Source organism: Sycon ciliatum, chromosome 7 (genome assembly GCF_964019385.1).
Source record: "Sycon ciliatum chromosome 7, ocSycCili1.1, whole genome shotgun sequence".
Classification (NCBI taxonomy): Eukaryota; Metazoa; Porifera; class Calcarea; order Leucosolenida; family Sycettidae; genus Sycon; species Sycon ciliatum.
The window spans coordinates 12749332-12763911 of record NC_088649.1 but is presented as its reverse complement, the minus strand read 5'-3'; the positions used below and the strand labels follow the sequence as shown (position 1 = coordinate 12763911).

Sequence of the window (14580 nt, the reverse complement as noted above, 5' to 3'; positions counted from 1 at the left end):
CATCTCAACTGGTGATGTCCAGTCAACTTCGCTAATAACGACTGCGGATATAACGACAATTCGCGAATAACGACAGAATGTCCATGCCCAGAGCAGAGTCCATTCTACCTGTATACATACAATGAGACTTCGGGTATAACGACACTTCGCGAATAAGGACACTTTTCTGATGCCCGCCCGAATGTCGTTATACGCAAAGTTGACTGTAACCGCATAACCTCTATAGCCGAGCTGCATCAAGCACATGCACACTGACCATAGTCTGGTCTACGGCAATATGCAACTACGACCATGACCAAGAGTTCATAACTCCCCCCACCCTCAGGCCCGAGGCGGTTATGAACTCTTGCAAGGACCGCATCATGACAACAGCATGCCACACACACACGTCACGCCGGCACTGGCTCTTCTGGCTATTGGAGTAGATACTTGCAATGCGCGGAGAGAAGAGTACCCGACACTTCACTGGAAGCGCACCAGCAGCCCTACACAAAAATATCAACAAAATTACTATGAACTATAAAGAATGGTGTCAAAATGATGCGCATGTGCTGCAACACATGACAAACTATCTTGCCTCGAACATCGAGCAGGAGAAAGAATTTCCAAACAAACCAAAAATATAAAGACTCTAGCGTGTGTGACACACGATCAAGCTAGCCATAACTTAAAGTAGCGCTGCAAACAAGAACAAAATGATAAGAATAAAAAACCGGATTTGTCTAAAATGTGTTTGGTGAAGCAAACTTGCACCACACACAGGTACTACGCGAGCACAAGAAAGGCAAGAAGGCTGCACGCGTGACCCGGACACAGGCGCTGATCAGAGCGCACTGGCCATGACGGTCAGAGACCAACAAGCAGACGATGGAGGCAATAATTTCACGGATATAGATCGTTTCTCTTCTTCATTTTCTTTTCAAACTCCACCGGACGCTGACGCATGGAATTCATAGGGCTCGGTACCGCGAGCTACAACGCCGGGTGTGCGATAGTAGATGTGATGATAGAGATGGTCGGCAGAGAGCTCACTGCCAGACAGTGCCTTCTCCTTGGCTTCGGCTACTTCTTTCTTTGCTGCCTTGTCAATGACCTGGGGTAAGAGGGTGGCACAAATATCATGCACAGAACAAGCAAACAGGCTCAGTACAAACAACAACCAGAAACACACATGCACATACAGACACACATGTGCACACACACACACACACGCACACTTTTACTTGTTGCTCACTGCCAAAACTGGTCACGTGGGTCTCCCCGGGAGAGGGGAGAGAGACTCAAAAGGAATCTTGGAAAGACACACACGCACACGCATACACACACGTATGCACACACTAGTTAATCACATGGGTCTCCCTGGGAGAGGGCATATCGGAAGCTATTGAACCATCCAACGGCCAACACTCTCCGAAGTCCCAAGATTCTTGACACAACTGGAGGGAGGTTGGCGATTTTGGAGCTCTGGCTGTTGTCGCGTGTGAGCCGTGGGACCATATAGGCCATTCGCACTAAGGTACAGAAGTCACGTTTTCATGGTTTCTCGGTAGGCGGCCATGGAAACCATGGTTTGGCGGGAAGCTTGAACATGTGAGCCCGCAAACTGTCCCACGGCCTCGACACCCCTGGCTGCACGTTTTCTCGGTTGCGATTCAACGTTTTGGCACCAGTGTCAGTCAACAAGCGGTTGTGTTTTTTTTCTGTTTTCCTTTCGACCGACGACTATGTCCAACCGAACTTTCAGTCCCGAGTCTAAGCGTATGCTCATCAAAATTTAACGCGACTTGCTGAAATCAACTGATAAACTGATGATGACCAGAAATGCGAAGGAGCAAAAGGCTACACAGCTGCTGAATAATCGCATGGAAGCAGTCGGCCTCGCGAAACACTTCTCCATGAAAGAAGTACACAACAAGGTCGGCTCCCTCAAGAAGAAGGAACGAGAGCTGTACAAGGCCCATCGTCTACAAGAGTTGTTGGTGTAGTCATTTTATGAAAATTAATTAAATTTAATTTTCATGAGCCGACTAGCTCATGCTCAGGCACGCGTCATTTTTGATCTCCAAGACAACTTGGTCAGTCGCGGTGAAAACGCACACCCGCACCGGGTTTCAAATGCTGGTGTGAATGTCCCTGCCCCACATTCGCACCGCAGTGTACTCAAACCGAGAAAACGCTGGTGCATGATCACGTAGTGTGAATGGCCTAACAGTTATTACACTCTCACAGCCATGTCCGTTCTTTCTAAGAACGCAGAGCATACTGCAGTACTAGCAGGACCAGGGCAGACTTGAGAGACACCCCAGGTAGAACGTCGAGCCAGGCCAGTCGTAAAACACCGGCCAAACCCCCGGCTGAGCAGCTCCGTGCTGGTGTGAATGCTGTCCGTGCAGTCACGTCCGGAACTGATGATACAGTGCGGAAACTGATTGGTGAGGTACTACAGGAGCAGCGGTCGTTGTCCCAGCGTTTCGATTCGGCGTTTGTAGAGGTTTCCGAAAAACTGAGTGCAGTAATGGCGGGGAACAAGGAGCTGAGAGAGATCATGTCCTTCGAGGAAAGGCTTGGACGGCTGGAACGTACGGGTACGACAGCTTCGTACAATGCAGCACTCGCCACGAACACTGCGGGACTACCAACGACTAATACGAGCAGACTGCCACTGGCCGAGGTCATCGCCGAGGAAGTCGAGGAGGTCAAGCGCACGAATAACCTGATACTATACGGGATTCCTGAGCGGGAGAGCGAGAATGCTGCACTATAGGCGTGACCAATGGCACTCTCGGTGTCCAACCCTCTTGCATTGTAAGTGCTGAGCGTGTAGGCCGTGTACGTGATCCCCGTCCCAGTCTGTCTCCACCTGTCAACCCGAACCAACGCAGACAATTTGTACCGTAGACGACTTGATTTGAAAGTGGACGCAACTGCAGTGTACGAGGCCATCTTTCTGCAGCTGGCGGGAAATCCAGACCCACCCCTGGCCCAGACCAAGTGTTGCTGAACCCAAGTGCAGCGCCATTTGTTCCTGGCGTACTAATAGCACCAGCACCACCTACGGTACGCTACCACACCATTGCTCACATCAACATAATGTAGTCTTCGCCATTAAGTACACCACATCCATCTCCTCTTGTATGCTCATAAAATTCACATCTTATCTATTAACGAAACTCATCTTTAGACTCGAATGGAGAGCCAAAGATTAATTCATAAGAAGAAAGAGGACCAAAGAGCCACAAGTTCGGTGTAGAACATCAGTACCGTTGATCAGTGTCGTGCAATGCTATCGCATGAGCTGATTGTAAAGTAACTGGTGGTGTTAGTGGATATTATAGCGTAACGTGTAGCTCTTTGGTCCTCTTTCTTCTGATGAAACTCATCTTGACAGCAGTATACCCGATTCCAGCGTGCATATTCCAGGCTATAAGCTGTACCGCAGAGACCGAGATTTACATGCTGGTGGAGTTTGCATTTACATGTACGTCCATTCTGACATTCATTCAGTGAGAGTACCAGTGGCTGACTCAGGAGTGGAGGGTCTGTTTGTCCGTGCACGTATTAGCGCTACACCAAAGGCCACGGAATTGGTTGTGTGCAGTGTGTACCGTTCACCCAGTACTGCTGTTAATGTTTGGGACCTGTACAGCCAGCAAAGGCTCTTACCCCTACGAGCACTGCCAAATACCTTGGTTTATTGATAGATGACCATCTCACCTTTCCAGCCACAGGTTTAGAAATTGTGTAACTCACTGTTTGCAAAAGTTGCTGCTTTCCGACATGGCCGTAGAAATTTCACAAATGATGCAAAGCGAACATTCTACTTGCCTATTATTCAGTCCACTCTAGACTATGTCAGTAATGCTTAACTACATTGTTTAAGCACAACTTTGTACAATAGGATTGTGACCGTTAGTCACATAGCAATGAAGAGAGTGTTTGGACTCCATTGTACCACGCCCACTGAACTAGTTCTTTGCTTATACCGCCTTTATTCTTTGGAACAGCGTATTAGCCTCAAGCTCTATGTTTTTGTTACCGCCGCTTGGCCCAGCATCGTGCTAGTCCTCTTCTTCAGTCTTTGTACCAGCTTCAGGCAACTGCACCTGGTCACCAAGCATGCACGCGGGGCAAGGCACAAAGAGCCTTAGTTCTCCCACTTGTTTACACGCAGTATGGCATGCGTTCTATTTCTTTTCTGGCGGCAGGCAGATGGAACTCTCTTCCAGCTGACAGTCGACAGGCCCACTCGCTTGCTCTGTTCATAAACATGGTTAAACTTCACCTAGGGTTCCCTGGAAAAGGGCAGTAGCCTGTTGGGACTCCCCTAGTAAAATAATAAATACTACAACTACTACCACTACTCTACTCGTAGGTGGACTTGGAAATGATCCTATCTACAGGCTTACCACACTGCAGTAAGTGGACGAGGATAAGGTGCAGACGGCGATGACAGATTACTTCTTGACTAGTCTCTGGCTTTCTAGCTAGAATCGTCGGTCTGTGGACGCGCCATCCATTTCATAGTGGTGTTTACCCATCCGCATAGCAATCACTGGGGCCCTCGCAGAAGCCCCCAATTCCCCTTCCCCAAACACACACAGAAAAATGATTGATAGTGTCCAACCTGGAACAACTAACAACATTAGCCTGTTCACGAAAAATCCTTGTGGCATGTACACTACTCCACCTGACACCAATTCTACAACCCATTCATTCCACCTGGATGGAAGCTGGCTCGGACCACAGCAGTATACCATAACAACGCCATTACCTTGACTTCGTCCTCAGTGCACAGCTCGGAGTCAATCATCTTGTCCTTCAAAAGCATGATGGGATCACGGTTCTTTCTCATCTCCTGTACCTCATCGCGAGTGCGATAGCTACAACAGCACAACAGCAGCAGCAGCAGGAGGGCAATAGAAGAAGAACACCGTTCACAAAGCAGGGCCCAAGTCTCAGTCATATCTTCTCAAACCAAACCAATGCCCACCAGAACAATAATCTGCAGTGACAACAACAGTCTAGATCATTACGCAATGCAATCTCAACTTCCACTGCAATTCACACCTCCCATGTTCAATCTTCCACCAATGTCTTCAAAACAGATCATACTCTGTGAAACCAGTTTTTCTGGGCTCCGTAACACAGTACGTGACAGTAGATATTTCCGTGTACATGTACTGTACAAGGACAATGCTGCACTCTGCAGTCCAGTAGTAGCAGCAGTGGCAGCAGATAGGCACTATCAATCAGTACTCACCTTGTTCCAGGGTCGCTCATGCTGTGTCCCTTGTAACGATATGTGTCCAGCTCAATCAGAATGGGTCCCTATCAGTGGCAGCAGCAGCATCAGCAGCAACATCAGCAGCAACATCACCAGCATCACCAGCAGCATCAACAGCAGCAGCACAAAAGCAGACACAGAAACAAGACCACATGCACGTCATGTTGGAGAAAAAGAGAGAACAGGAGCAGAAGCGCTGTGTCAGGCAGCTGGCTACTTGGCGCATGCAGGAGCCTGTCCAGGCAGCTGGGGACCCTGTGTACGTGGGAGTCAGCCCGGGCAGCTGGGTGGGTAGTGGGTACCCCTTTGTAGCCAGGGCAGTGGGCACCCTGCATATGCAAGAGCCTGCCTGCTAGTCACATTGTGACAAAAGAAAGTGTCTAGAATAGAAGTTATAACAACTTAAAGCTTTTTAAATTTGGCCAGAACAAGTGAAATATTCTCACGGTCATTCTGCCGCATGCTGACGGAATTTCAAGCGGTTTTACGTATACAAACGTTCTATGCTGGTTATAGAACAAATCTGCTATAACGAAACCACTGTAGATCTCCTATAGAGCTTTTTCAAGGACGCCGTTCCCGCCACCACCCCGAGATGTGGTGAAGAGGTCGCATGTCAAAACGCATTGAAAAGTATACGAAATGTGATAGGTTCGTCTCCACCCGCGCTTGGAGCGATTCTGAAGCTTGTTCTTTTTTGCCCAGGCCATGGAAGGGCTTCCTGGCAACTGCTCTGACTCAACAAGAGTGTCAGACATCAAGTGGAGCGCCATTCTACTGCTTCTTTCACCTCCATGCATCCATTTCCATACAAAGTGAACGTGAACTGGGCTTCGCCTGTGAGTGATTGATTGATAATGACTTTAATTTCTTTACGAGCATGTAGTTTGAACAGACTGTTTGTGTTTCGTATGTCAGGTAGACTGTACAGTGTTCTTTCCCCCCATCGACACACACACACAGACACACGCGCACACACACACACACACACACACACACACACACACACACACACGCACACACACACTTAAACACACACAGACACACGCAAACAGGAACACAATTGCTAGAAGCCCACCTGGTCCATTGCATACTCCTTGGAGAACCGCGTCGCTTCCCTGACAGCAAGGACGTCCTGGCCATCAACCTAAGCAGACAAGATATAAACGTCACTGTCAGCTCAAAACTTGACCAAGGCATAACAACATGTACAAGAAGCTGTAGGAAGTAGCCTAATGTGACTATTAACCCTTTACTGTCCGTACATACAAGCATCGAACCAATGGGATCGATGGGGTAGGCATTTTGAAATTATCGTAACTTGCTCAAATCTAGGTCTTTTGGAGAGATCGAAATATGTAGGTCGAAGAGAAAGGTCACAGCTGTCGCCTCAAACAATTCCCGAAGCGATACGAAGAGCGGCTGCTGAGTTATCGCACTCGTAATTCTGGTCCCGGGAAATGTGCGTTCAGAGCGCGACACGCATGTCGACGGCTGGGATTTTCCCTGTTTACGTCACCTGTTGGCAAGGCTACACCGATTCAAATTCAAAAGTAGGCTCCCGGGAGTCTCTACGAAAACATTTGAGCTCGATACGAGCAACAGGGGTGACATGGTGGATTGAGATCGATCTCGAGCAAGAGCTCAGCGCTTTTACGCGTTCCCTGGCTTGCAGCGTTGGACCAGTGCATGCTGTGGCGCCGAGTGTGGGCTCATTGCGTTTGTCTCGTCAAGACCTTTCCAGGATGCCCAAGATCGTGGAAATTGTCAAATTCAAACCAAAGTTACGTCTAATTCTAGTTTCAGATTTTGTGGTTGCGTGAGCTTGTATACATTTTAATCGGACAGTAAAGGGTTAAATTCAGGATTATACAAGACACCTCCATTGGAAGAGTGTAGGGAATGGCGGCTTCAACCTGAAAGTGTATGGGTCACTATACCCATCACCCCCACCCGCCACACACCATACACACCATACACACCATGTACACACCATGTACACACCATGTACACACCATGTACACACCATGTACACACACACACACACACACACACACACACACAATACAGGGCTGCTCAATGAATCCGATCGTGTGAGTCAAGTTGGCGCCCTGCACCAGTTCTACTTCTTTCAGTAGATGCGTTCCTTTTTTTTCTACTCAAAAGAGAAGATTCTACCTTTCTCTACCGGCTCTACCAGGTTCAAGCTGATAGGAAGTCGGTAGAGGTACAGGATTGAAAAATCAAGGAGTTCTACACGACTCCATACTAAAGACGGATACAAGTACTACTCTTTTTTTGCAAATAATCGACGTGGAGACAACAATTTTATAATAGCAATAAAAAGAACAAATTCTGCAGTCATCGCCACACTACAACGAAGTCATGAAAGTTTACCAGAATTAATTTTCTTGTCACATTCATCAGTGGAAAGTCGTGACTGAAGAGTAACCATGCTGAACAATGATTAAATATACATTCAATGATGTGTTACGAGAACAAAATACAGTGCCAAAATAGAAAGAGGGAAGGTGAGACAATAGCAGTGAAGTGAGAGCTAAGTGCAACGGTGGGTGAAAAACTAGTAATTATAACGCTAAAACTATGTAGTGAGACGTAGTGAGACTATGTAGTGAGACGAGGAATCAGATGGTGATTGTGATCGTAAGAAGTCTGCCGTTTTTCTTCACTTGTTGTCTCACCCTAAGTGTCTGCAGGTGTATGATGATTTTAGTTTTTCTGTTCTTTGTCGTGCACGGTATGCTAGTCAGTTGAAAGTACTTGAGGCTGTTTGTATTCGTTTGCATAAGCCTGATCTTTGTAAGCAGAAGAAACATGTAGTTGCGTTAAAATTGTTTTCGTAGGTGCACAACATGATTGTTTGTCTCACTACATAGTTTTAGCGTTATAATTATTAGTTTTTCACCCACCGTTGCACTTAGCTCTCACTTCACTGCTATTGTCTCACCTTCCCTCTTTCTATTTTGGCACTGTATTTTGTTCTCGTAACACATCATTGAATGTATATTTAATCATTGTTCAGCATGGTTACTCTTCAGTCACGACTTTCCACTGATGAATGTGACAAGAAAATTAATTCTGGTAAACTTTCATGACTTCGTTGTAGTGTGGCGATGACTGCAGAATTTGTTCTTTTTATTGCTATTATACTCTTTTTTTCATGGACATATTATCGTGAAAAACTACTAAATCCGGTAGGACAGCGGTCGTGCACTTACCTCTACCTTCTACCTCTATCGGTAGAATGGCTACTCTACTCTACTCTACCAGGTAGGTAAAACGAAAGAAGCCTAAAAGACTTACTCTGAGACCGGGCATGTAGTCACCACGGCTGTAGTAGTCAGTGCTAGCTGAGGACCTTTTTGCCGACGTGCCCATGCCATAATGGTTGTTCTCGCACACAAAGATCACTGGCAGCTTCCACAGATGAGCCATGTTGAATGCCTCAAACACCTGTGCAGAGGTTGTGACATACGGCAATGCAGACACGAGGGTTTAGCACACAAATCATAGGAATCACAGCTTGCGCAGCCTTGCAGACATTGGTCATAGCTGCACAGAAACCACGGCTTTGTACCAAAGGCTGATGACGCATTTCACGGAGCCGGTACAGACCATACAGAAAAACACACCCAGCCAACTACTATGTAGCCACGAGCAAGTGCCCACACACACTCAACATTTACCCCCCCCCCCCCCCCCCCCCCCACACACACACACGCACACACACAGAACCTAGAGAGTACAGTACCTGTCCTTGGTTGGAGGCACCATCGCCATACAGGGCAAGGCAGACTTTCCTCTCCTTCATGTATTTGATCTTGAGAGCAATACCAGCACCCAGTGGCACCTACAGATAGCAACCACAACAATGAAGAGGCAAGGTCAACTTTACTGCATTATCCCACCATGGTTAGAGCACGCCAGAGAGGTATGAAAAAACAGGAGGTGACACATCACATATGTCCACCGGGGCTGTGAGAAATAGTGCGAGGGGCATTGCGTTCATTGTTCATGACTGAGGAATATGCTATCCTTGGACCGTTCCAGCTACGGATGTGGCAAAGAAGAATTGCACGGGTGACAAAATGCAGAATGTGCAGTTATTTTCACTGTAGTCACGTATTGTGGTAGATTTTTTCTACCACAATACGTGCGAGACTACAAAAAGTTAAGATGCCAGTTTTAGATGAATGGACTGTAAATGGATGGACTGCCGGCTCTATTCCAATCATCCCACTTGCCTGTCAACGTTGATTTGTGTGCAAGAAATCGCCAGACCGTGCACACTTCTCGATTTAGACTTGTACAACAACTTATTGCGGATTTTTATCATGTTCAACACTACCTCAGGATAAGTGCCAGCAATGAGGAAGCCCAGTAATTGTTTTCTTTTTCAGAGAACCCTCTTGTTCACGCAACAAGCCAGCACAACACTGAAATTCAACAGCGTCAGTTAACGTTCCCAGCCAAATTTTTCCATGTTCTGACTGTCTAAGATCAACTGGTTTTAAAATCCTGTGCCCAAATTCCCTCCATATGTGCTCTACAAAGTATCTTTAGACTATGCCGAGTTCAACAGGCATGCCCAAGAGCAGACGGGATGTTGTTCTTTATTACATGTACATTTAGAGCATCTTACGAGCAACAAGAACGACAGTGCTCTCTACTCACTTGAGCACCGACGATGCCATTTCCGCCGAAGAAGTTATGGTTGTACATGTGCATGGAGCCACCCTTGCCGTTGGCACAGCCATCCTCGCGTCCTACACACGGTGAACAACACACATCAACATCCAAGGGAAGAACTCACTACAACACCTAGAAAGAGTGCAATGCTAGCAAGCAGACACCAGCATGCGGGGGGGGCAAGCTAGAAAGCGGAAAGCCAGGGCGTCATACATGGTACGACCATTACGACCATGCAGCCGAAAAGTCCGATTTTTTTCCCCTGGGGAACACCCCTGGATTCCGACACCCGGACGTACCACTCCTCACTGCCCTGTGATGCCCCTGTTGCTTTACTACATGCTGCAGTAAGTGCTCGTCAACATACAAGAAGGAAAACACTACATACACGCGAAACACCCACCAGACAATATGAGAAATAGTGCAACACAATGTATACTTGCCCGGTATCTCAGCACACTTGCAGACAAATTAATTATACTACATATTTTTAGAATTTACTACTGGACTGACCCGTACAAAGTCAGCAATGAATGACAGGCACACACGCTAGCTCTGCTGATAACACCAGCAGAACTACACTGATAACTACCGGACTGCACTAAGACAGTACAACTTGGGGACTCGGAGGGTGGCTAGAACCCGACACACGTCACAATAACATCATCCTGCACGAGGACGTGGTGCGGTATTTGATCGCCTGGTTTCGGTGGGGAAAACAAATCCGTTGTCACCACCAAAACTCACACATGCACAACTATTTGTACTACAGTAAAAATTGGTATATACACAGAAGCCTTGCTTGGTAGTTTAACATGTTTTTCGATTTTGACAGCATGTTACAGGGGTTATGGTTGTAGTCAGGAGCACTACGCGTCTTCGCCTTGTAACATGCTGTCAAAATCGAAAAACATAGAGTAAAACCTGTAACTAAAGACAATCGTGACTTGAGACCAGCCTGGTACTACGGACCACTTAGCCAGGCACGGACGGTCTCACATTCATGGTTGTGAGGTGCAAACCCCTAACTAAGGACCACCTGCCACAAAAGACCGCTTTCTCCGGTGCCATGGGGTGGTCGTTAGTTACAGGTTTTACTGTATATTCGAACGCAGTCGGTGTGTCTGCCTGGTCAGATACAAATCGTCTGTTTGCCTTAAAAACAGAAAACTATGCATCATAGGTACCTGTAAGCTCAGCAAGGACTCCAAGTGCTGAAATGCCGCGCGTGTATGTCCAGCCGTGGGCGCGATACGCAGTGATGACTGCGTCCTCCTGGGTGATGGCACCCTCCATTCCCACTGCACATGCTTCCTGTACATTACCATAAGGATAAGCAGCAGCGTCCACAGCACCGAATCAGGGCACTTCCTTCACCACTGCACAATAGTTGATTGTAACGATAGCCAATATATAAAGCTACCATTCGCAGACCTCGAAAGGCCACGCACTCACATGTATAATAGCTACCATCTCCAGACCTCACAAGCACATTCACGCATATGCAGCATACAAAAGCAACAAAAAATGAACACGAGCCAACAATTCACCATGAATAAACACCCATATTCTGCAGCAAGCTTATCAAGGCGAGCTGTCTCCTCGCACAACCAGCAACAACCTGCACAAGCTGGCGAGTGCAAGAAACACATGGAAAACTCTCCAAGGTACGTTCGGGCCTGGTTTAAATCTGGCTTTGGAAAATTTATATTTCATTGCTATCAGTTTCGACCTCATTTCCTCTGTGCTGCGCTGATGAGTCCACAAAGGACAAAAACAGCTCTGTCCGCAGATTGAGAACACTCTCCATATATAATATGGGATGAATTTATCCAGTATCGCATCGCAGTTTGCTATGCAAAATTGATCTACTGCTACTCAAAAATCACCGCGACTAGCAGAAATTGCGGTACATACAGGCTATCCATGCCTAGTTTGCCCCGTCAAGTACCATGCATGCAGTGCAGAGTAGGTGGCACATGACTATACTCTCAATCTGCATGCACAAGTATGATGCAAGTACCACACGTAGGGTACAGTACCGGGTGGAAACTAGCGGGATGTGTATACAGACATCTTTTTTGTGCTAACCAAAAATCAAAGATGACTACACAATTGAGGTTTTGTATAGTGAAAACTGCTATGCAAAAAATAATGGTAGATTCATCCATGATAATCCAAATAGATTTTCTTATCTGAATGCCTTCTAACCTGGCCCAGGCACAAATGGCAGAATCCCCGGATGTCCTTGTTCAAGTACATGTTGTCGGCAGCAGTCTCAATCTGACGGACGGTCGCCATCTGCGTGTAGTACAACAGGGCATCTTCCCGTGTCAGCTCAACCGACGTGGCCGGCTTGCTGTCCAGTTTGTGTGTTGTGCATTCCTACAGCAACACAGGGCATTGAATGATAAAGAGAAGAACCCAACAACATCACCATACACCCTGCGGAAAGAGGAGTCCTACAGTATGAGGCCAGTGCACACGTACAAACCCAAGGATTCATGACAACATGTATTAGGCCACACCGTTTTTTTTATCTATGTTTCGCGTCCCCCGCGCGCATGTATTTCACAGCCGGAGTTCAAAAAAACAAAAAAACAAACAATTTTTTTTGTTGAAAATGCAATACAAATTTAATGCAAACCCAGAAAACCGGAAAATGTAACTGGTAACCCAAAAGGAAAAAAACGGAACATGATTGTTACACGTAACTATTATGTTGGCATCAATTATTGTTCTATTTATCGCATGATTGTACTCAGCTCACACACATGAAGGTCTACATGCACACACATGTACATGTACATGTGTGTGTGTGTGTGTGTGTAAGCTGGGCCGCAAGTCACACAATCATCATGCCGCCTGTATTTGGACCACAAGCATGGCAGAGGGGATACACTCATGTATTCATGTACATGTCAAAATGTACATGAACAGTGCCGCGTCGCTTCACTGTACACAAATGCAATGCACGTACACTGTTTTTTTTTTGGATGGCTTTTTCATTTTTTTCGCCCTCCCTCATTGATTTCATCAAATAAGGTGACGCGAAACATAGAAAAAAAACGGCATGGCCTTAGTTGGTATACATCATCAGGAGTCATAGCATTTAGGGAGACGGCACGAGACCATAGCACCCGGAACGATGTACATTTCGACCCCAGGATTCGTAGGCTCTACAGGATCCGTGGGATTTTTTCACATACCCAGCTCGAAAAGAAAAGAATGCGGCTCGCGATCGCAGCCTTGACCTGCTAACCCGAATTGCAGTCCAGACAAATGATGCGTGTGTGTATGTGTGTATGGGTGTGTGTGTGTGTGTGTGCGCGCGCGCGTGTGTGTGTGTGCACACGGATGTGTGCGAGTGTATGTGCGTACAATACTGCCGCCATCAACGTGGCGAGCTCTTTGGGAAGGAAACAAATGTCGCATGCGCAACGTAACTACATTGTATGTGCAAGTGTGAGCCGAATAAGGGCGGCGGTCGAGATCTGCCAGCTCTGACACTCTTGCTTTCATTCCTATCAGTATGGTCTTGGTTGAAAATGCAACTGCTCAATGCCAGCCTGTCTCCATCACAAACACTGGGGTCAGATCTGTACATACTACAGGTGTCCCTCTCTAATCCAGTACTTTTTTCAACGGCGTTTTCCGTTGGATAAACCAGTCTGGGAAATGATGGCCTAGTTAGGACATCGGACGTTTCCTGGTTATAGCCTATAGGTGAATGTGTGTACAGTGCGTACGCGTTTGTTAGCTTTTACGCTGTCTTCCTGCGTAAAGTGATCATGAATGGCATATGGCTGACAGAGAAAGAATCAATTCTTGTGGACTTTCAGGCCCGATGCAGAAACTGCTGAATCGTCAATCAGAAACATGCGTTGCACTATCCTGGCTGCTGTGCAAACGATGTCTCTAAGACTAGACTAATCTTTTTTTTTTTACTTCATCTGCATGTGCAGTGGTGCGGTGTGTTTTCCACGATGAGTTTCGGTAAGCAACTTTGAATAATTTTCTCATTGTTAAATCGTACGATAGCTTTCAGTATATTTGAAAGGTAATGAGCATGGCACTTCTTCACCAGAAACACCACAGCAAAAGCAGCTGATCATGCTTCCAGTGCAGCTTTCGAAACCCAGAGTACATCACAGATTCGCTTACTGCTACGCTGAAAGTCGCCTTGTCAGACAGGCATCGTCGGCCAAGCGCCGCCACTCCGCGAAGCTACAGAATAACCATCACAAATACGCCCATCCATTTGGGTATGTTCAGTCGTGACTAATCATCAAGTCAGGTAACTAAAGTAACTACTTCTTGCACTAGACCTTACCTGACGAGCAAGCATTATCGTATTAGCAGAAGCAGCACGCAAATCCAAGCTTCTTGCACAGCAAATGAATGCACTAGTAACAAACTAACTTGTGTCAAGCAGTGAGACCAGGAAAAGCAATTATTTTATTCTCAAAATCAAACCACTAGCAGTACTGCCAGTAGCACTGGCACCGGGAGTGACTGTTCTGGTACTCGTGATGCCACTGATGCCGGATGCATCAAACTGCAAGGGGCCGGGACAAGATTGTGCA

The 14580-nt window shown here is 46.7% G+C and overlaps 1 protein-coding gene across 1 annotated transcript; it reads right to left on the bottom strand.

Annotated features, from left to right (window-relative positions):
- Positions 1-407: 407 nt before the first annotated feature.
- On the bottom strand, positions 408-14489 carry LOC135821031 (probable pyruvate dehydrogenase E1 component subunit alpha, mitochondrial). Its single transcript, XM_065334089.1, has 11 exons — positions 14328-14489; positions 14159-14221; positions 12206-12379; positions 11182-11308; positions 9980-10071; positions 9057-9155; positions 8609-8758; positions 6363-6431; positions 5261-5328; positions 4772-4880; positions 408-1093 (listed from the first exon to the last, which is right to left on the bottom strand). Exons 1-11 carry the CDS (start codon positions 14340-14342, stop codon positions 920-922), a joined length of 1140 nt encoding a protein of 379 aa, XP_065190161.1. The 5' UTR covers positions 14343-14489; the 3' UTR covers positions 408-919.
- Positions 14490-14580: the final 91 nt, after the last annotated feature.

Bases quoted from the DNA above. Each gene is read 5' to 3' on its own strand.
- LOC135821031 (XM_065334089.1), bottom strand. The intron at 11,309-12,205 runs GTTAGAAGGCAT...GGTAATGTACAG, and splicing joins GCCATTTGTGCCTGGGCCAG to GAAGCATGTGCAGTGGGAAT. The intron at 4,881-5,260 runs GTGAGTACTGAT...GTGCTGTTGTAG, and splicing joins ATGAGCGACCCTGGAACAAG to CTATCGCACTCGCGATGAGG.